Below are 23343 nucleotides of genomic sequence, written 5' to 3' on the forward strand. Positions count from 1 at the left end.
CTTCTTAATGCTGTGACCTTTAAATACAGTCCCTCATGTTGTGGTAACACCCCCCCAACCATAAAATTATTTTTGTTGCTAACTGTAATTTTGTTCATAACTGTGATTCTGCTACTGTTATGTATGCATGTAATGTAAGTGTTTTTGGAGATAGAGGTTTGTCAAAGGGGTCGTGACCCACAGGTTGAGAACCACTGCTCTAGGTATTTCCCAGTAGGAATTTCCAACACTGGACACAGGGTAGCTGCCAGTAACTCCCGAGACTGATGCTCTCCTGATATCCAGCCAGGCTGCTCGGACGTCTGTGCTTCCGTTTGCGTGAAGTCACAAAGGTGCAGTAGCCATCTCTGAGCCCATTGTTTCTCTGAGAAGAGGAATGGTACCCATTTGCTAGTGCCGAGGTGACTTGCCTGGACTTGGGTCCATCACAATATGGGGACTGCCTGGAGGACGGCTGGGTTCCTGAACAAAGAGAAGGATGTGTGTTTCCAAAAACAGGAGGGAAGCGGGTGAGTTCGCAGCAGGGCTTCTGTGGATGGCGGGCAGGAAGGCAGGGGTCTCTTAACCCGAAGTCTGCAGCAGAAAGGTTTGGAGTCTAGGAGAACCCTGAGACTAATGAAAGGGTGGACTACCCATGCCTGCTGCATCTTCTGTGGAATTTACTTGTTAAGAAGCTTACGATAGTTGGACTTTCTTCCTTTCCCCCAGATTTTCTGTTGTTCACTGTCAGGAGGCTTCCACCCTGTGCTGATACACATAACAAACAAAAAGGAAGGATGTCTGCTAGTGCTCTCAGAATCCAGAAGACAAAGTTGTCTAAATTAAACCAGGTGATTATCTACTTGCTTATCTATTCAGATAGGAAGAGGGAGGAGAGAGTAAGGACGCTCCCCTGATTAGGACACCCCTGGAGTTGGGAATATCTGCTCGTGGCTGTTAGTCTGCCTGCTCCTAGCTTGTTGTTTGGTTGAAGGCATCCTTCTGCGTGTGTCTGTGCCACAGAACCTGTGTGTGTGTCACAGCCAAGGAGCCTCTTGTTGAAGACACACTTAGCTGTGCTTCCTGTGTGTGCCAGTGGATTAGCAATAGGGCATGTTTTTTAAAAAAATGTCCCAAACCTTCATTTCCAGGGCAACTTTCCACCCTAAAATGCTGGTATCTCTTCCTCCATAGCGTCCAGTTCAGTGATACAGGAGAAAACATCGCTATCAACATTGGTGTGCACACTATATGGAGGGAGCTGAGTTTTATGTTAGTGATGCTGGTACCCAGGCTATAGCTTAGGAGAAAGAGGCCAGACTTACTGTCCTGGGGAGAGCTTTGTGGAGGCAGGGACATCTAGTGACTTAGAACTGACTTACAGATAAATGAGAGGAGGAAGTTACAAACCTCAGAGTCAGCAGCATTAGATGGGAACAGAGCAGCAAGGCAAATTCACCCCACTGCCAGGTTTCCTGGCCTAAGGCAGCAAACCAGCCAGATGCTCAGTTCGCATGGAAGTGGGATAACCTTGAGAAACACGTGTCTAGACAGGGGGCAGGGCAGCATGTTGGAAGTTCTCAGCGATTGTTATAAAGTCTCAATGCTTGGGTCCCTCCCAGAGATTATAATGTAATTTGTTTTAGGTGTGGCCCAGGTATCTGTTGGGGCAAACAACTCAGAACAAAACCATACAATATCCAAGTTCTACTTTGTATTTCAATTACCATCTAATGTCCCCTACTGTAGATCAGGATTAAGCCTTCTGGTGTGTTCTGGGGACCAGGGATAGGGCAGGGTATCTTCTAATTTTCAGGAAGATCAAGGTCCCCTTGCAAAGTCAGCCTAACTAGAGATGTGTGCACAGTGGATAAAGACCAATCCCCAACCCCGAGTTTTTATGACTGCAACTTCTGCTTTGCCCAACTTTTTTTTTTGGTATACATATGTGTGTGTATGGCATGTATATGATTATTTGCATGTATGTAGTTACATGAGTGTTTACATACATGTGCGTGAATGTTTGTGGAGACCTGAAGTTGATGTTGGAAGTCTTCATCAATATACTTTATTAATTCATGCAGGGTCTTGGCTGAATCTGGACCCCCCCCCCCCATTTCTAGATACCGTATCTTGCCAGTTTGCCCCTAAGATCCTATTTCTGTCTCCCAAGTGCTAGGATTCAGATGGTAGCCATACTGCCCAGCTTTTCATGGGCATGGGGCATGGGGATCTGAACTCTGGTCGTCACGCTGGTTGTCATGCTTCCATGGTAAGCACTTTACACGCTGAGCCATCTCCCAGTCCCCATTTTACCCGGAGAAAGAATGAAAGATAATCTGTAGAGGGTTAATAGCTACAAAGGTGAAGACTTCAGTCTGGGCCGAAAGCATTCAAGACTTTGATCCTGCACGAATTTTTCAGATCCCAGTTCTGTACCTGTATAGTGAAAGGCGAGGCACCCCAGTTCTCAGGCTGTGTGATTGTGCTCTCTCTATCTTTGGCTGTCTTATCTCCGAGTCCCTCTTCGTGTTTGCTGGGGTAAGCCCGGCAGAAGCTTCAGAATCCATTTTGACATGTGCTCAGCTCTCAGAAGATAGCGTGCATCTGCACTCCAGGGAGAAGTGGCTGTCTGGAGAGTGTATCATCCTTCCCTTCCAGCTCCAGCTCCATCTGCCATCGAGGGAAGAGAAGGGCTGGGTTATTTCACATCCAGTAATGAACACATCAAATTGCTTCTTCCTTCCCAACTCCCTTTCCCATGGCGACCTCATTTATTTCACGCATTTTGACCCATCCCTGCTTCTTGGCCACCACTGTGTTTCTCTCTTGAAGTGTTTCCCTCCTCAGGCTTTTTGGCCCCAGGCAATCCCACCAGCCCCAGCAACTCTACCCTGTGATGTCAGCTTGTGTGGGGCCCAGCAGGATGGAGGTGTTCTTAATGAAGTTCAGTCATGCACCCTGGGCCATAAATACACGCTCAACGCAGAAATGTACAGCTAACATTACCCAGGTCCTTCCAATGCACCGTATTAATAAGCAGACAGTAAGTCTTTAAAATATGGAAAAGCAGTTCATCTTTCCACTGGCAAATTCTTTGTGTGTGGGGGTGGGGTGGGGGATTCTCAGGGCAGCTATGTGCAGGATGCCTAGGATTTAGAAACAAAATGGGGACATTTGCTATGGAGTGTCATGGCATGTATTAAAAAACCGTTGTCTGTCTTTAAGCCTTTGTACCCAGTGAGCTTGTGTGACCCTCTGAAAGTTCTCCATCTCTAATAGTTCAATGCACGGCAGCCAGTTTGCTGCCAACAGCCATGGAGTCACCATGTGAGCCTGGCCGCTTTGTACCTCTGGTCTGATCAAGCTTCAACCTGGTTACACTAGTAAGTGACTCAACCTCTCCCTTCCCTTTTTGCAATATAGGGGGTATTGACTTATTTCTGCAGTGGCTGTGAGGGTTTGCTTGTCCTCTGAGTTCAGTTTTTTTCTTTTGTAAAATGAGAATGTCTGCATACCTTGCTCTTGGCAGGGCACTTCTCCTCGTAAGTGCCTTAAGAACGCATATGTACCCTCTGCTTTTAAAGACATTCAGTGGTTCAGATGAAGTCACCATCGACAGTTACTATGCCTCAGTAATCCTTCTTTATCTTTTACCAAAAGATTGCCACGGTTTCCGGTCCATGGTAATTTATCATGTTTCATCCTCTATATTAGCTTTAGAATTGAAGCTTCTAGACATGTGTCTTGGTCAGCACCTACTTTATACACAAAAGCTGAGTATTTGCTGAGAAAGTTATCTAAGAAGCCACAGAACAGTAAGGCGCACCAAACAACTAAGACACCCAGAACTGCAGACCGTATTGAATTCACTGAAAGTAGCCACAAGCAGAAGGAGAAGGATGGGGACCTCCTTACTATCATTGCCAAGTTGCAAAGTTCTCATAACCTCTTCTCTCTTGCATCTTCCCCTCCCTTGTCTTTGGGTCAGCTCCTCTCTCCCTGGCTGATGGGATGGCGAGGAGAACCAGAGTTCAGGGTTGGGGAAGGAGGCATTATGAAGAAAGCCTCAGAACCAACTTCCAACTCTTTTTCTTGGAGGTAGACGCAAGGGCGAGGTGGCCTGCTGGTAACCTGCAAAGTGGCGGTGGTGCTCACTTGCCAGTGTCAGGGAGAGAAGGAGCGTTGTCTGTGGGTTGATTGAAGGATGACACAGATCAACCCAGAGGTGATGGCACTTGTGCCCTGTGAATATTTAATTCCTCTTGATCCTCCCATCCTTGCCATTCATCAAAGGACACTTCATATATCCATCCTTTATTTATTTTGTTGCTCCATGTGCTCTGTTTTCAAGTCATTTTTGACCCAATGATTTGCTATAGATACCGAGTACACGTGCTGGATTTGTTCATGGCCTTCATTATTTCTGTTCTCCACAGCAGAATTAAATATTGTTAAGTGTTCTATCTCATGAATAGTCGAACATTAGCTTCCCACTCATGATGTTTAAATGTTTGTTTATAACAGTAAACAAATTTCCCCTGTGTAGGCAACAGAAAGAATACCTTGGTGCCTACCCACTAGTCCCCTGTTGGTGGACATTCATGTAGGTTCCTATCAAGAGACAGTGCTACCAAAGACTTCTGTACACAAAATGGTTAGGGTTTGAGAAGAAGAGCTTTTTCAGGAGGAAACAAAAACACAGGCAGTGTCTAAAAGGTTTCCACTTCTGTTTCATGCTGGTTTGAAGTTCATGCCCCAGACCTGCAAGGATGTCTCAGCCATTAAAAGTTCCCTTTCCAGACCTGGAGAGATGACACAGCAATTAAAAGCAGGGTCTGCACTTCCAGAGGACCTGGGCTCAATTCCTACTACTTACTTGGTGGCTATTAACCGTCTATTCCTGAGGGATTTGATACCTTCTTCTAGCTTCCGAGGACACCATGTGTGTACATGGTACAAACACACACACACAGGCAAAGCACTCAGACATGCAAAAATAATGTGAAGGTTCACTTTCCCAGCAGTGGTCTGGAACAATGTACAGACCTACAGCCTTTCTTGCTTTTGTATTCCTGTAGATTTTGGGTCACCCAAAGAAAGATGAATTTCATTGTCTTCACTTCCTTTAAAGTTAGATTTCCCCGGCCTTTAGTAAACTTACAGCTCTCCCCACATCATCCCTACATCTATCTGCTCTTCTCCGCTACTCCCTGGACATGTTACTGGACAGGGCAAATATCTCCCCTTCTCTTTTTATAAAACCCATTTCCCTTCATTTTTTTCAAGTGACTTCCTATTTTAAAATTACCTCTGGCTTGTCACCTCCGCCTCTGTGTAAAGTCCTTTTGGAGTTTGGGTTGAGATTATTTTGAACAGAAAAGTTAATTTGGGAGCAGGGATGATGTATTTAAAGCATCCGTGCGCCTTTCCACAGCAGTGTGCCTCCCTCCGGTTTTAGGTTGCGCAGCTCATCCTTTTCCTCATGAAGGCCTGGGCTCTCGCAGTGATGGTCAGCAATATCAATGGGTCCTATTTCTGAAATGCTTCTCATTGAGTGTGAGGTTCAGGTTTTCTATGCTGATGATGCAATCAGTCAACTTGCTGAGTTCTTTTATTAGTTCCAGTGACTGGTCAAAGGGTTCTTGTGGGTCCTCTAAGAACACAGCTGATCTGTTCTGTAGGTGATGTGGCAACATGCCCTTGGAGGTCGATTCCCAAGCAACATTTCTGTTTTCTCACTGCAACTGGTCTGCTCGTGGGTTTCATACCTTGGCCAGATGTAGGTGATTTGCGCTGATCTGTTTGTGTGTTTCGTAGCTTGGCCGGCCGGGTGCAGATGATTTGCGCTGGACTCCCCAAGGTGTGTTTTCTCTATGTTCTCCCATGGTTTGTAGGAACACTCAGTGTAGTCCCTGAAGATGTTTAGCAGCCTCTGTATCCTTCCAACTTCTGTGTTACCCTGTGACTTCACCTGGGTTCAGGAATGCTGAAAGCTGAGGTACATTAAGGTTGCTTTAACCTATAGTCTGGTTCTGCAGTTTGCCCTCATTACTCCGTTTGCTCTCCAGTTTTCTGCTTCTGGGAATGGCTCAGTTCCAGACTCAACTCTAGAACCTGGAGATAAGGAAGGATGCAGACATTCAGATGTAGCCTGGTTTCCATGGAAACTACACTTGGTTGCCAAGAAGGAAGAAGCTGGGAGGAAGAGAAATCAAGGAAAAGTACCAAAGTCAATGATCCTTGGCGACCACTAACACATTTGGGGTGGTAAAGAGTACAGTCCATGTAGTATGAATTTGTACCAAAAAAACAAGGGAGGGTATAGGAGAAAGGGGTGGGAGCGAAGGGGAAGGCGCAGGCTCACACTGTAGCCAGTAAGGGCATCACCACCAGCTGAAGGTACAAGTTGAAGGAGAGGCCGTCGCTTTTGCAGTGGAGCTGTGATGACTCGCCTGTGGCTGAAGGGGGTGGGGGACTGAGAGATACATGAAATGATTAATTCAGGGCTTTTCTGCCCCCTCTGCTCACAAGTTATATCCGTGCCGCAGCCTAAGCGGTAGGTAGTGGAGAAGGGAAGAGAAGCTCAATTCAGCACAGAAACAGGAAAGCAGGATAGGCGCCCAGCCCTGAATGTGAGCTTTTCCTTTGCCTTCGTCCAGCTTCTTGGTTTGAAAAGACAGTTCAATAATTTTAACCTTTTTAAAAATGTTTTTTCCCCAAATCAAAGTATTTAAAAACATACAACACGGGTTGGGGGGGAAGAGAGGGAAGAAGGAGAAGAGGAGGGGAGAAGGAGAGGGGGGAGGAGAACTTGAGGGAACGAATAGTCGAGACAGAGGAAGGACAGATATAAGAGCAAGGAAGGAGATATTTTGATTGACAGAGCCATTAGAGGACTAGCAAGAAACCTGGCACTGGAGAAATTCCCAGGAATCCACAAGGATGACTCCTAAGCAATAGAGGAGAGGGTGGCAGAACTGGTCTTACCCTGTAGTCAGACTGAATATTTTAATATCACCATAGAACCTTCATTGAGCCATGGATGGAAACAGAGGCAGAGACCTGCAGTGAGGCACTGGGCTGAGCTCCCAAAATCCAGCTGAGGCCATAACGGGGACACCCACAGAAACGGTCTCCCTGAGCTGGTGGGAGCTCACCAACTCCACTGGACAGGGAAGGAACCAGCATAGGACCAAAGTGGTTGCTCTGTGGATGAAAGTTGCATGGCTGGGGCAGACTACAGGGTCACCTGTGGTGGCACCAGGATTTATCCATACTGCTTGTACTGGCTTTTTGTGAACCTATTCTCTTTGGATGGATACCTTGCTCAGCCTTGAACCTTTCCTCAAAGCAATGCGCCTTACCCTCTCTATGGAGTAGATTGGCGGTAGGGTGGGGGGTAGGTGGAAAGAGTGGGAGCGGGGATGGAGTGGGAACTGGGATTGGTATGTAAAATGAAAAAGATGGTTTTCTTTAAAAAAAAAATAAAAGAAAATAAATTTTAAAAAAACATACAACACAAATTTAAGCCCATCTCAAATTCTGGAGAGTTGACAAACTCTGTTGGCTTACTTCTGTTCTGTTGTTCTGTTGTTTTGTTTTTGCTTCCTTTTGCAATTCATTGTTGGTCATACTCTACAGTTGAGAAACAGAACCGATGCTGTCTGCTTGGAGACGTGTGTTGCTGTTACCATGTGTGACAATCTTCTGTTGGATGCGGTAGTGGCCTGAAGAGTTTCTGCTCCCATGTATTGGTTAGTTCATGCCCTCATCGATCACTCTTGCTGTTTGTGTCCCCTTATTTTCTCTCATTGCACACTGTTAGTGGCTTATACTGGTTTCCAGAGAGGACAGTTTAGTGCATTGCATTTTAGTGATGGTTTGCCCTGAGTAATTATAGCAGTATCACTAACTGTTCCTCTCTTAATCTTTGTTATTTCTTTGTTGTTGTTGTTGTTTCAATTTTGTTTTCCTTACTGGTACTTTTGCAAGACTGATTTAGAAGTCACTGCCTTTTAATATGTGAGCCTAACAAGCTCACGTTCAATGCGGCTCTAGCAGTTTTAGACACACAGTAACAGACATGTGCGTGTTATTCTAATGCTCTCTTGGAATGACCAGGTTTGTAGTTCACATGTCTTTTCAGTTATTACTGTTTGAAGTTTTAAACTTAAAAATCTAGTGACTCTCATTGTCTCTGGATTTAGATATACTTTAACTCCTGCTGTGCGTTCACTAAATCTTTCTTTATCCTGTCTACTGGGCAGCTGGTTCAGTTCTCACCCAGTCAAAAGCTTCTGGTCTACAGCAGCGGTTCTCAACCTGTGGGTCTCGACCTCTTCGGGACTGAATGACCCTTTTACAGGAGTTGCATATCAGACATCCTGACTATCAGATATTTATATTGATATTGACAGTTACAGTTATGAAGCAACAACACAAATAATTTTATGGCCGGGAGGGGTCACCACAGCACGGGTCACGGCATCAGGAATGCTCTAGAACATCTTTTTAAAACTGCTTTTGTTTGTTTGGTTTTGTCTGTTTGTTTTTGAGGCAGGATTTCCCTGTGTAGCTCTAGCTGTCCTGGAACTTGCTCTGTAGACCAGCTGGCCTCAAACTTATAGATCTCTGCCTGTCTCTGCCTCCAAGTGCTGGGAGTAAAGGTGTGCACCACCACCTCCCAGCTTTTGATTGTTTGAGAATTTCACACCTGTGTATCATATTCTCTCTCTTTGTTAAAAACCCCACTGAGTCCATATACTGCTACCTCTGTGTTTTGCAGGACCATCTAATGGCAGAAGGATAGCTTCTCACAGGCCACATCCTTAAATAAAACTGATGACCCCAGGGGCTGTCACTTGCCGATGGCTCCTCAGATAGGAGTGGGACTTTATGAGCCCCTCCCCCAGTCATTCTGGAATTTGAGCAGACTGGGTTTGCAAAGGACTTAAGCATGCAGTCATGGTGGCTTTGTAAGATAGTAACTTGCTTTAAAGTCCGGATTCCGTTCACATTTTCAGTCATTTGCATGGGGTTTCCTCTTGTATCCATGCTCTTCTAGACTTCCCAGCAGCCCCTCTTTAAATTTCTCCTGCTTTTCTTTTTTGGACAAACGGACTGCATGATTATGACCCTGTGTGTGTGCCTCATTCTAACTGGGAGAAGGGCTATTCTTTAGTTCAATTTGTGAGGTGCTTACTTGTTGCTAATAATTTTATCCATACTATTATTTTGGAGTTTGGGGAAAGAAACAGGTATTTGTGGTACAGAAGAATTCCAGTGATAGACCTGTGCTGTTTGGAGTTTCTTCTCTACAAAGTGATTTCTTCCCTTTCACATTTGCCAAAAATGACAAGTGCTGGGGAGAGACAAGTGGTCAGATGTGGAGAAGTCAGGATTTCGCTGAGATTTTAGGCTCAAGTCTTAGCTTTTAATCACACCAGGGAACTGGGAATTCTAGTGTCAGTTTTCAGTGCTGCCTATTCACTGGGCAGAACATGGGCACGCCTGCAGCGTTCCATTGCTCTGTACTCTTGGTGTCCTGAAGTCCTGCCCATTATCTGTAACAGGTCACTATCCCTAGTCTTTGCACTAACAAGTGTTGGCTGTTGTCGTCTCTAGCCGCATTGTCAGGAACTCTGGTGCATCGAAGTGAAGGGTGAAGGCTCTTTTTTCACCTGTGAGTTCAGAAACAACTTGCCCAGACTTTTTTTTTATATTTATGCAATATATAATTTTCTATTTATAGGGTTTATCTTTCTTAACTTCTTTTTGAAATGATATTTCTTCTCTCTTCTAAATAATATGTTTCTTGGGTTATAGGAAATTTGGCCTTTCCTAAAATCCCCCAAACAGTGCCAACCCTTCCAGAAATGTGTCTTCTGGTTTTAATATTTGATCAGATTTGATAAGCCCACCATGAATATGGTTGTCATTGGAGACTAAATGCTTTGTGCAATTTGGATAAAAAGAATGACCCTAAAGTCTTGGATACCAAATACAAGAGTCAGAGGAGTAGAAGCGCTTCCTCAGGAATTAGAAGTCTGAATTCACTATGATACTTCTGGCTTCACGGTAGTGTTGATATGATCTAGAACTTGTAATCCATTAGGTTACGCTTATAAACTGGAGCTCACGTGGTATAGTTAAGTCCTATACTGTGGGCCTGACCATAACAAAGTAACCGACAGGCAGGGCAGGTTAGATGTGTTAGGAAATGGAAGTAATTGCAGTAGAATGATCCCCAGGCGTTGGCTGTGTCCAGTAGTTGCCAATGTCTATAGCCATAAGTTGTGAGAAGTTGATCTGAAATAAAGATGTCCCCTGCAAAGAAGTACATTTTGGTAGACTTAAAATAGTGATTTGATGAAGAATTTTTCTTTAAATTATATCAACATATAATGAAAGAATTATTTTCTGGGGACTATACATTGTGAAGTGTATTAAGATGGTTGGAGTCTTGTGAAGCGTGTGTCTAAACCAGAAGTCTCACAGAGACAAGATACATGAACAGGTGTGATGCCATCACCTCTAAGACCAAGTTCAGTATTTTTATTCTCTGGAAGAATACTGTACGAATTCCTCATCTTACACAGCCTCTAAATGATCTAACAGTGTATTCAGGGTGGTGGTGGTGGTGGTGTGTGCCTTTAATCCCAGCACTTGGTTGACAGAGGCAGGTGAATTTCCATGACTTTGAGGCTAGCCTGGTCTACAGAGTGAGTTTCAGGACAGCCAGAGCTATGAGAGAAACCCTGCCTTGGAAAACCACGAAGAAAGAGAGAGGGGGATTTGGAGGGAGGGACAGAAGGAGAGAGAGAGATAGAGATAGAGATAGAGAGAGAGAGAGAGAGAGAGAGAGAGAGAGAGTCAGTAGGAATTATTCGAGGCATGCAGCATTTCATTTTCTTGGGTCTCTTAATTGTCAACATCGTAGGACATGAGTGACACCCAGTTTTCCCAAGCCCATGTGGACACACCATCAGAAGGAGCTGATGCGCTTACTGCAGAGCCCAGAGTTTTGCCGTTGAAGTTTTATTGGGCAGAAGCTAGTCAAAAGTACCTGACAGGGGTTTTTCCAGGGAGGCTGAGGGAATTTGGCATGTGGTGTCTCTTTCAATAGAGGAAGTCCCCTGCTTCCCCCCACCACACACACACACTTGTTGACTCCGGTGTTTCTTGGGAGCTGGCTATGGAAAGAACCCAAAGCCCCAATGTTAAGGACATTTTGATCCGTTCCGCAAAGCAGTGCATGTCACAAGGCATGGGCTAGGGTTGCTATTCTGTAGAACTGTGAGAAGTGATTGTCGGAGTCCCAAAAGGGAAAAAACAAGATAAATGCCTGCCCAGTTTTCTAATCGTTTAGAACCAAGACACACATTTTTTTGTTGTTATAGTAATGCCAATCTTTACCAAACAGACTTTCTGGTAAAGTGAGTTCGGTTGTCAGAAAATTCTAGTAAGAATAGAAGATTGGGTGACCCCCCAAATAAGAATATCATTGGCTAAAGACTAATCAAAATTGACAAAAAGATCTGTTCTTTTTCTATTTTGCATTTAATAGTAAGAATATAGCCAAGAGCATATAATAACACCATCAGGTGTCTGAGACTTTCATATAACTTCAGAACATATTTAATAACACACTTAACGAGACATAGATCGAATACATGTCTTTTGAATTCCAAGGTTGTGTGGAAATCCAAAAAGATTAATTTTGGAATTTTTTAAAGCACATAAAGAGTTTAAAATATATAGCTGAGTAAGATCATTATAAAATTAAACCAAGGTGATAAAAATGCAAAATTCACTCAAAAACGGGTTTACTGCACTATAATTGATAGGCATTTAAAGTGTGCTATGTGATCATTCTGACATAGTTATATATGCAGGGGACCTTAGCCACAATAAGCACAATAAGCCTGCCCATCAATCTGAGAATGTCACATGCCTCTTTATACCCTTTTCAGACCCATCTCCCTGCTCCTGGAAACCACTGCTGTGACTGACTGTCTCTGGAGATTCAGTTGTATTTTATAGACTTTGTCATTAAGACAACATACAATCGCTATTTTAATATTCCATTGTCTCATTTCTATCACTCTCCATAATTACTTTTAGATTCATCTATGTCAGAGTGTGTAATGAGGAATGCCCCATTGTGTAAATACTTCACAACTGACTTTTTACACTTCTCTTTTGTGTATTTTTAGTAAGACATATTATTTGTACATCTTTGTGGGGGTATATTATGGTAATTCAACACATGTATACAATATATAATAATCAAATCAGGGCCCAAGCATCTCCCTCTCTCCAGCCATTAATCATGTCTGTGTGCTGGAAATGCACTATTCCCATTTTGAAGCACGTAGATTGTTCCATCATTTAGCTGCATGCTGTGAACACCTCTTTCCTTCCCCCATAACCTTACACATCCCAGACTTTTTTCCCTTTTTTTATTGATTTTATTGAGCTCTACATTTTTATTTGCTCCCCCTCCCTTTCCCTCTCCTTTCCTCAACCCTCTCCCATCTTCCCCATGCTCCCAATTTACTCAGGAGATCTTGCCTTTTTCTACTTCCCTTATAGATTAGATCCATGTATGTCTCTCTTAGGATTTTCTTTGTTGTTTAGTTTCTCTGGGATTGTGATTTGTGGGCTGGTTTTCTTTGCTTCATGTTTAAAAACCACTTATAGTGAGTACATATGATAATTGTCTTTCTGGGTCTGGGTTACCTCACTCAATATGATATTTTCTATCTCCATTTATTTGCCAGCAAATTTCAAGTTTTTTTTTTCTGCTGTGTAGTACTCCATTGTGTAAAAGTACCACATTTTTCTTATCCATTCTTTGGTCGAGGGGCATTTAGGTTGTTTCCAGGTTCTGGCTATAACGAACAATGCTGCTATGGACATAGTTGAGCACATGTCCTTGTGCATGATTGAACATCCTTTGGATATACACCTAAAAGTGGTATTTGCTGGGTCTTGAGGAAGGTTGTTTCCTAATTTTCTGAGAAATCGCCACACTGACATGCAAAGGGGCTATACCAGCTTGCATTCCCACCAACAATGCAGGAGTGTCCCTTTATCCCACAACCTCTCCAGCATAAGTTGTCATCAGTGTTTATGATCTTGGCCATTCTTAAAGGTGTAAGATGGGATCTCAGAGTTGTTTTGATTTGCATTTCTCTGATGACTAAGGAGCACATCCCAGTCTTTAGTGACCACTACCCATTCATTCTTCTATAAAACTGACTTACTGGTTTCAACAAATGGAGACCAACATGTGGTCTTATTCTTTCTCTGACACATTTTACTTGTTCTAACAGCCTCCAGTTCTATCTGTGCTGCTACAAATAACCCTATTCATTCTTTCTATTGCTGACGGATAGCCTGTGGGTTCTTTCCTATGTGTGTGTGGTGTGTATTCATGTGTGTGAAGATCTTTGTACTCATATATATGTGCAGGCTGGAGATGGAAGTTGAATGCCTTCCACTATTGCTTCTGACTTTATTTGTTGAAACAGTTTTCTTACTGAATCTAGAGATCACTGTATCAGATAGACTGACCATGCAAGGAGGCACTGTGGCTGGCTTCTGCCTCCGTCCCCACCTAAGATTGGGCTCCACACTATTATGCCTATTTAGTTGATTAACTCTCTGATAGTTGGATTTCATTTTATTGTTTTAATCATGTGTGCGTGTGGCAGGGAAGCATTATGCACATGAGTGAAAGTACCCTTGGGAGCCAGAAGAGGGTGTGAAATCCCCTGGCACTGGAGCTACTAATCCCCTGGCTGTGAGTCACTCAGCTGATGCTGATAGGGGAACCTGAATCTCCTGAGAGAGCAGCAAATGCTTTTAATTGATGAATATGTAATCTGTTTACTATCTTTTCCTGGTCAGATATTATGATGCCTCAAGCTTGTGTGTGTGAGGAGTGCTTTGTTCTCCCCCCTCTCAGGATCATTGAATTTTTAAAGAACATTTTTATATTTTGAGAATTTCATCCATGTATACAATGTGTTCTGACCATGGCCAACCTTCATTTCTTTCCCCCAGCTCTCCCAGACACCTCCACAGGGCACCTGCTCCCACCTCCACAGCCCCTTTTGTTTTGAACCCTACCACACCTTATTTAGTGCTCTTTGCACGCACATAGCTACATGGGTGTGGGGTCATTCTCGGGAGCATGGAAAACCTACCAGTGGCCCCAACCCTACAGAAAGCTGACTCGCAATCTCTCAGCCACAGTATAGTCTTCATGTGAGAGTAAGAGCTCGTGAGCCGCTCCCTCTGTGCTGAGATTTTGAGTGGCTCGATCGCGTGCTGTTGAGCACAGCTGCTGTAAATTCACGAGCACAGCAACCGCATCATGTCCCAGCGGCACACAGCGCTCCTCCGCCACGCCTGGTGTCCGCTCTCTGTCCACTCCCTCTTGTGTAAGGTTCTCTGCGTCTTGCACGTTGATATCAATGTTCCCTTAGAGCTGTGCACTCAATTTTCAGAATTTTGACCAGTAGGAAGTCTCTCCATTAACCCCTGCTCACTACAAAAAGAGCCTTTCTACCAGGGTTGAGAGTGGCTATGTATGGGAAGACACAAATGTTTAGGAGGAAGTTTGCCAAGTAACAGCAGTGGTTTCTTCCTAGGGCCTCCGTGGCCACGGACTTGCAGCCAGGTTTAGAGCTGGTATTAATTCTCTCCTGTGGAGCAGGCCTCAAATCCAATCAAAGGATGCCACAATACTCATGCCAGTAGTGTGCCAGGAGGCCCAGTGTGCTCAAGATGAGTCTGGTTATTCTAGTGTGTGTGTGTGTGTGTATGTGTGTGTGTGTATGTGTGTGTGTGTGTGTGTGTGTGTGTAAAAGGGAGAGAGAGAGAGAGAGCCAGAGATCCAGAGACACACAGAGGCAGGCAGAGAGACAGAGGCAGAAACAAAGACAGAAAGAGAGCCAGAGAGACACACACAGAAAGACCATATGAAATTGGATTTTTTCTATTTCTGAGAATTAAGTCAATATTTTGGTGACTCCATGGAGTAGTACATTTGGAATAACACTGACTCTTTAATTTGTATACAGGGCACAGGTTTCCATTTGTTATGTTCTCTGCAATTTCTTTCAACAATATTTTATATAGAAATCTTTTACTTCTCTGCTTGAATTTATAATTAAATAGTTTGAGTTTCCAGGTCTTTTGAACATAATTGCTTTCTTAATTTCCTTTTCAGCAAACTCCCTGCTTTAGGTAAAACTGCTACTGTTTGCCCTGCATTCATTTTGTGTGCTGCAGCTTTACTGAGTTTGCTTGTCAGTTTTCACAGCTGGCCACGAAGCGTCTCATTTTTATATGTATATTTTATCTGCAAACATGGATAATTTGACATCTCCATTTCTTCCTCTACAGTTTTTGCTCTTTGTACCTGGCTTCCCTGGATTAGGCTTCCAGTGTTACATAAATAGCAGTGGTGAGAGTGGATATTCTGGTCTTGCCCACATATTACAGGGAAGGAACAGTATCCACTTTCCCCATTTAAGTATGAAGTAGACAGACAGACAGCAAGACAGAGAGAGTAGTTTCCACGCAAAATCTTAATATTTTGAGGTATGTTCTTGTGCTTAATATTGAGTCTTTAGTATCTTTTTATGATTTAATATATTTATTGATTTTTATGTATTTATTATTATGATCATATGTTTTTTTCTTCTCATGCCTTATACAATATTTATTAATTTACATATTTTCAACCATCCTTAAATCCCTAGGAATTTTTCTGAACCATAGTGTTTGAAGTTTTGCTGTGCTGGGGAATTTGGTTTGCTGGTCTTTTATTGAGAATTTTTACATTTATGTTCATTAATGATATCATTCTATTTTGTATTTTTTTCTCTTTTGGAGTATAAGTGAATGTTGATCTAAAGTCTATGACAGATTTCCTTCCATCTCAACTTTTGAAATAGTTTCAGAAGAACTGAAATTAGCCCTTCTTTAGGTATTCCTGCTTGGGATCATCCGTGTAGCCATCAGGGCCTGAGCTACCTGTTACAATATAGTAGATTTTTAGTCTCATTGCTTACTATTGGCCGGTTCCTTAATGACTCAGTTTTGGTAGGTGGTATGTACTCACAGGTATGCGGTTAGGGTTAGGGTTAAGGTAGAGATATGACAGATGTAAGTTGTCATGACTCTGTTTTATGTCTATTCATTTGGGTATTTATGTTATTAATTCATCCGTCTAAAGAATTGTCAACTAACCTTTATAAAATCAGCAGTTATAAAATCATTTGTTAATTTTTGAGATTCTGGTTCATTTAGTGCTCTGACTTTCAGCTTACTTCTGTCTTGACTGTTTTGAGTTTGCATTTGTTTGTCTGGGTTTTCCTCTCAGGACCAATGCCTCCGCTGCATCCCGCAGATTCCGTGGGTGACACTGGCATTTGCTTTTGTTTTTCTGTTTTCCCCACTTGCCTATTGGCCACTCAGGAACATCCTCAGTTTCTGGTCTTTCCATTCACTTTGGCCACTCAGGAAATACTCAGTTCCTAGTCTTTCCATTCGCTTCATGATTTGTGGTTTTATTCCATTCGGGACTGAGAAAATACATAATATGATTTCAATTTTGAGAACAATACTGAGATTTTGTTTGTTACCTAACATGACACCTACCCTGAGACTGTATGGTGTACATACCAGAGAGCTGCACACGGCGATACTGTCTGATGAGCAAATCAGTGGCCTCTGGACTTAGACCATGACTCAGTCCAGATATCTCTTTGTTGATTTTCTGTTGGGATAATATGCCCATTGGGAAAAGTGCAGTCACAAGCCCACCCAACTATTAATTTATTAGTGTCTCTCATTTCATTAACAATAGTATTGGCCTTACTCTTTGGCCAGCAGGTTATTAGGTATATGCACATTTGAAATTGTTGAATCTTCCTTCAGAATTGATACTTTAATCTCAAAATTTTTAAATTTTTAATTTAAAGTCTGCCTTTCTTTTTACATATATGCTACCTCTGCTCACTTTTGGTTTCCATCTGTGCAATGTCTTTTTTCAACTGTTCATTTTTAAGCTATGTGATTTTTTTTAGGACAGCACATAGCTAGTCATTATTTTTTTTTAACTTTTATTGATACTTTGTACATTTCACATCATACATCCTACCTATCTCCCCTTCCTTCCATCTGCCCTTCATCCGGCACTTCACTTTGGCCAACATAGCTGACGTGTGAATTTGCCCTGTTCTTTGCATTGCTTGTTTAGTTCTCCATAAGCTTTAGGTCTACATCTCTTCTTTGCTAATATGCAAATATTCTTTCTTTTGCTACACTATGGTAGACTAGAGCTCAAGGCATCTCTCTGTAGCCATTTTGTTCTGTGTAAAAGAGAGATGTACCTCAAAAGAGACTCCACCTTCACCGTCTCCAATTGACAGCAGAACACTGCTTTAGGAAGATGGCCACCTAACACTGGTAAATCATTGGACGGACACCACTGTGCCTTGGGCATCAGCCAGTTCCCAGAAAATCCTATAAATAAAAGCTCCCACAAGGCCCATGATTTTGAAAAAACCCCTTTACCCTCTCAGTTACGTCTCAGCTCCCACACCCTTGTCTACACCCTGTGTACTACACCCCCTTTCTAGCTTTGGAAACAGACATTCTTTAAAAATAAATCTTCCCTTTGTGTTTTCTGATGTTCTGCTAGGCTTTTACAAAATGTCTCATTTTCCTCTCAAAGTCAATTTTTTCCCTTTTCTACTTTTAGTTATTATTCCTCAATGATGTTTGAATTCTTATAATGCAATTTTCAAGTATGGAGACATATCAAAAATATAATTGTAACATTTTCATATTTTATAAAACAAAAAAGAATGTCAGGGTATTTAGACTGCAGAGCCTACTTAGTTGATGATTTCTTAGAAATTTACTTGAATAAATATTACCCAATTTGATATACTATAAACTTAAGATTATACATTTTATTGCAAAAGATTTGTATAGATCTACTTCTGTCACTTCATGCAGGGAAAATCCCACCATTTGTAAACAAACCCCAAAGTCTTTTGTGTGTCAGCACCGTTGAGCTCTGAACCCTTTTTGCACTGGCCGGCTTTCTCTCTTGGAACTGTATCCTTTCTTACTGGATTCTCTTGCCTCACTTGCTATTATCTGCCTATCTGTCCAGGTCTCTTTTCCATGACAGAAGAACCTGGGGCTACTACCAAGGTACACACAATTCTCCAATATCGGTACTATATGAGCAAAACCATCTTTTTATTCATATAGACGAAAGTTATTCAGGTTTAGAGATAAAATCCAGTAGGATGTATGTGAGGATGGGAACCACATTTACCCATGAGTCAAAGCTTGGACCTATTTTAAGGATGCTATAGCTAGAACCAGATCTCAGGGCCTTCACAAAGAAACTCAAGCAAGGCCAGGTATTTTCTCCCCTGTTTCTCCTCTACTAAAGCCTTCTAGTTTGGTAAGCAAAGAATCTAATTTAGTTTTATGAAGTTGCTTCCCAATAATGTAAACATGGCGCCGATCATCCTTTAATTTCCCCATTTTCCTGTATATCTGCAAGTTAAAGTGCCATCAGCATTAGATCTAAAGGCATTTGGAGTAACAAACTGTCATTATTTCCCAAATATTTCTCCTTCCATGAATTTCTGTTTCCACAAAGGCTTCCCCTATGTAAAACCGCCGATGGGCTGGGAGTCTTGACAATTTATGCTCTGCTGCGGGAATTCTTTCCCTTCCTCTGATTTTACACAGAAATTAGTTCTTCCCTTTGTGGCTTGGGTTTATCCTCCATGTCTATAGAAGGTGGCAGAGTTCAAGAACCTTTATGTGTGTCTTCCTGCATGATCCAATAGCATTCCCTCTGACCCAGGCATAAAGTTATTTGTGAAACTGAATATCATAGTGTAGACTAAGGAGCATTCGCAGTATCTTAACCACACCCTTTCAAGCCGGGGGGGGGGGGTACAAGTACTACCTCATCCTGGCATCTTCAGAATTAGGTACTCATAATAATTCTATACTAAAAACAGGAAATTTGAATGATTGGGAGAAAGACAAATTAAACTTCAGATAATGGACGAGCTATATTTTTTAAAAAGCCAACTGATAATAAACTGAAGTTCAAACAAATGTTTTGTAAGAGGACACCCAAACATAGCAATGAACTCAGAATAAAGCTAAGGACTTATCAACCAAAAGCAGGATACTGGCCTCACCATATCTTCTTGAAAAGGCATTGTGTGCCGGGGTTGGGGACATTGACAGGACAAACTGGTGCATGGCAGCTATCCAAATGACTCTCCTGGCAAAAGTAGATACTCTCTGGGGATCCATGTAGGCACTAAAACTGTTGACATTAAATAACGTGCATGCTTTAATAGAAATGAGAAGATAATTTATTCTAAGCCAACTATGAATGACCATGGCCCCAGAACACATATTCAAGTCACCCTGAATGACATATTCCACCATGGAGGAAGTTACATCAACTTTTGTGGTCACTTAGCTAAACAAAATATTAAGTAAATCCATTTTCCAAATACCTTAGTGGGGACCTTAGGGAGGTAGGCTGTTTAACAAAGCAAGCTTTCTGGTGTGATTTTAGCATTCTTGGCTTTGGTGTTGGTGGAGGTAAGGGCTCTCATGAGATTATTCCCAAAGAGTGTCTCTAATACAAGGATGTTAAGATCGACACTCCCAAGGATGTTAAGATCCATACAAAGTTAAGGTTATTAAAGGGACTAAGATGGACCAAGAACATTTTAGCTCAGCCGCTACAGCATCCCAGATCTTTGTACACTCACTCCAGTGCTCTAGCCGTCCGAGATAAGTAGTCAGCACAGTCTTTAATACAAGCAGCTTCTTCAGATTACACCAGTTCCACGATGGTGACACCGTCAAGCTCACTACAACTGGACTGGCTGGACTGGTGGAGCTCAAAGGCCAGAGTTACTATCTAGTCTTAGATCTGGAATTAGCATGGATTGTAGACCTCTTCTGTGTCTAGAATCAGTTTCACCGAAAATACCGTCCTCTCTACTGGTCAGATAGAGGACAACGTGGTACAGGAATGGGACTTCTCAGCACGGCACACAGCGGTCAGAGGAAAGGAGAAAAGCTCTGCCAGAAGAAAATCATAGTATGAGATGATACTTTGGGCCCTGGACATTTTCTTAGCAAACCAGACGCCCTTGACAGGGAAACAGGAGATAGCTTCTGTGAGTTCCATTGTGAGGATCGTCCTGAGACCTAATTCTATAGAATGAAGTCAGAGATAAACTGACATGACTTACCCAGTTCTGACTGATTTCTCTACTTAAAACCTCAGTTTCTCCAGAGGAATGATACTAACTTCAAGAGAATACAGCTGTTGCTTTCTTATTCCAGCTTAGCACTTTTGGTTAAAGCATCTCAATTGAGGGGAGCAACTTCCTAGAAAGGTTGTCTCTGGATCTGGTTCCATAAAATATTACAGCTGTTTCCACAGGGGAGAAGTATTCCTATATATCTTTTCGTTTGAGAGGTGGTGTGGTGGTTAATTTTCATTGTTGCGTGAACACAATCTAGGCTCACCTGGGAAGAGAATCTCAATGCATGGTTGTCTTTATCAAGTTGGCCAACTCATTTTGTTGATGTGAATTGAGGAGAATGAGCTACCCACTGTGGAAGACAGTATTCCCCAGGCAAGGGATCTTAAATGATACAAGGGTGGAGAAAATGAGCCGAGCATGAGACTGCCTGGATTCCCTGTATCGTGTTCCTAGTCGTGGATGCCCTGTGACCAGCTGTGCCAAGCTCCTGAGCTGTGACTTCCCCGCAATGATGAACTATAACCTGAAACTGGGAACTGAAATAAACCCTTTCTTCCTAAGTTCTGCTGTCAGCGGATTTTATCAAAGCAACAGAAATGAAATGAAGACAGATGGTAAGTGACCTCTCACTGTCTTGTTACTTGTTCCCACAGGTCCTTTGTAATCCAACAAATCCCAAGCAGCAATCTGTTCATGGTGGTGGTGGACAGCAGCTGTCTCTGTGAGTCTGTGGCTCCCATCACCATGGCGCCCATTGAAATCAGGTATATCCTTTTTTTGTGTGGGTCCAGCCGCTGCAGCTGCAACTGGTAAAGGGGAAACAACAGGAAGGAAACTCGAGGGAGACGGGCCAAAGAGGGAGGGGTTACATCCTTTACCTATGTATGGAGAAAAGTGCTTAAGCTACTTAGTGCCAAGTTTTGACCCCTGAAGTTCAGAGTGAGAGAAGCGGCCGTCGGAAACACACCTTAACTACAGTCAACATAATGAATCCCTTAAGTGCGAACGTTTAAAGGCTCAGAAGATCAGACGGCGTCCGGAATCCTGCCACGGCTTCCATCCTGAGGCAAGTCTGAGAACCATTTCAATTCTTTTTCCCATCAGATTCACAATGAGTACCTCATGATGACCAGGAACTACAGCTGAAACTTGACTCATGAGAAAATATTTCCTTTCTGAAAGCTAAAAGAGGAATACATGACAGCTAATAGATCGAGGTATCCGGGCCATCTCTACTTGGTGACTTCTTCCTTTGCTGTCTATATTCTAAGATCTTTTTCTAGCTCTCTATGAGTGATGATTTTTATCATGTGCAAGGTGGCTCTGACCATCATGGTTTATTTATTTTAAATGGAAGGTAATTTTACTTCCATGGATTACTTCAGATAGCTTTTTGTTTATAAGATATTTACTTAAAGAAAAGTAGCGATTTAGTATCAGATCGTTTTCACTGATGGAGGGGAAAGCTAAGTGGTAACCAGGGTTGTCCAGCTTCACTATGATATTGTCCTCTACAAACCTGTTGGCCTGCATTCATTGCTCTCCTGGGAGTATGTGAACAGCAGGTTAGACACACCTGCATCCAAACCCCTAAATTGCCACACCTCTGTCAGTGAGTGTAGAATTAAGCCCACTCCTGACGAAGGTGAATCTGCATACATTCTGCAGTTGTATCGGTGACAACATTTTAAAACAAGAAGAATAAGCTCCTAAATGAACCCCACTTCTACCCTACCCAAAGCAGAAAGCTTGCCCAGATCTATAACTAGAGAGAGATTGAACACCTACTGTTGAAAATGTCACCTCAGCCTTCTTCCTGTCTGTGTACTTTCAAATAACACATAATTTTTGATGTACTGTAGGCTATTCAGTTCTTAAGGTGTTAAAAGTCAGTATACTACCTATTTTAAGTACTGTCAGTATTTTGATTATATTAAATTAGAGTTTATGGAGAATATTTGCATCTATAGTCAAAATGGAAATTAAAGCAACATTTTGTACATACTATATATATATATATATATATATATGATGAAAACCTTTTTAATATTTCAGTAATCCTAGTCACATGCAACTCTGAACATATAAACAATTTGAGTTAAAACCAGGGATTGGGCTGGGTATGTTAGTCTCACCTATAAGGCAGCATTTGAGCGTCCAAGGTGTGAAGAAAGCAAGTTCAAGACCAGACTTAGGTACAAAGTAAGAATCTGTCTCTGAGTAATTAAAGTAAAAATGACTAGAGTCAACTAGAAAATCTTCTTTGGTAGCTGAATATAAGATAAACATAAAATTATGTAGTTTCTTCTTTCTAGTATGCTGAAGTTGGGGTCAGTATAACCTAGAAAGTAGTTGTATAAAGAGTTAATTCAAAAAGAATATGTGGATTAGTCTTACATGGCGAAGTAGTAGTCTCGTGGATAACGTTCTAGGAATTAATGAGATGCTTCATTATATAAGACTAGAAGCCTTGGAACAAAAACAGACCCATTTAACTCTTCAAGTAGCTTGACCTACCTAGGAAAACTCTGACAACATCAGGAGCATTGTTACAGAAGTTCAAATGATGCTGATAATTAGTAATAGCCCAAGGTTGTTAAAGTAATACAAAGTGAAGCAACAGATAGGTCTAATTCAGAGGCACAGCAGTCTCAAGTTTTACAGCCTTCCTCTTGAGTACCTTTCCCACAGGCAGAAGCAAATCGCACTGGATGGTAGAGTCTTAACATCTGGTGGCTTTTGGAAAAGTATAGAATAGATGATAAAGTGAACACCCATTAGTAAGAAAAGAGCCAAACAGAATAGGAGAATAATGGAGTTGGCAGCATTTCTGCATGTGTTTAAGAGAAAGAAACACATAAAGTGATTTTTCTGAAACAGGGTCTCTCTCCCCGAAATAAAAAAGAAAAATGACCCGAGAAGCAGTTTCTGAGCTGGCTGTATCCCTCAGCACTAGTGTTTCACCCTCTCATGCTTTTTTAAGACTGCAAAAGAAGCCTGCAGTGGC

General features: G+C 42.2%; 1 protein-coding gene across 2 annotated transcripts in view; it reads left to right on the forward strand.

Annotated features, from left to right (window-relative positions):
• Window positions 1–23343, forward strand: part of Cacna2d3 (calcium voltage-gated channel auxiliary subunit alpha2delta 3) — an 837667-nt gene that overhangs the window by 813216 nt on the left and 1108 nt on the right. For both annotated transcript variants that reach the window (XM_048421249.3, XM_048421250.3), the window contains 2 exons: window positions 20990–21102; window positions 21320–21402. In XM_048421249.3, the coding sequence (XP_048277206.1) occupies window positions 20990–21102; window positions 21320–21402 (196 nt within the window). The remainder of the gene's footprint in view (window positions 1–20989; window positions 21103–21319; window positions 21403–23343) is intronic.

Source organism: Myodes glareolus, chromosome 5 (genome assembly GCF_982192425.1).
Source record: "Myodes glareolus chromosome 5, mMyoGla1.1, whole genome shotgun sequence".
Lineage (NCBI taxonomy): Eukaryota > Metazoa > Chordata > Mammalia > Rodentia > Cricetidae > Myodes > Myodes glareolus.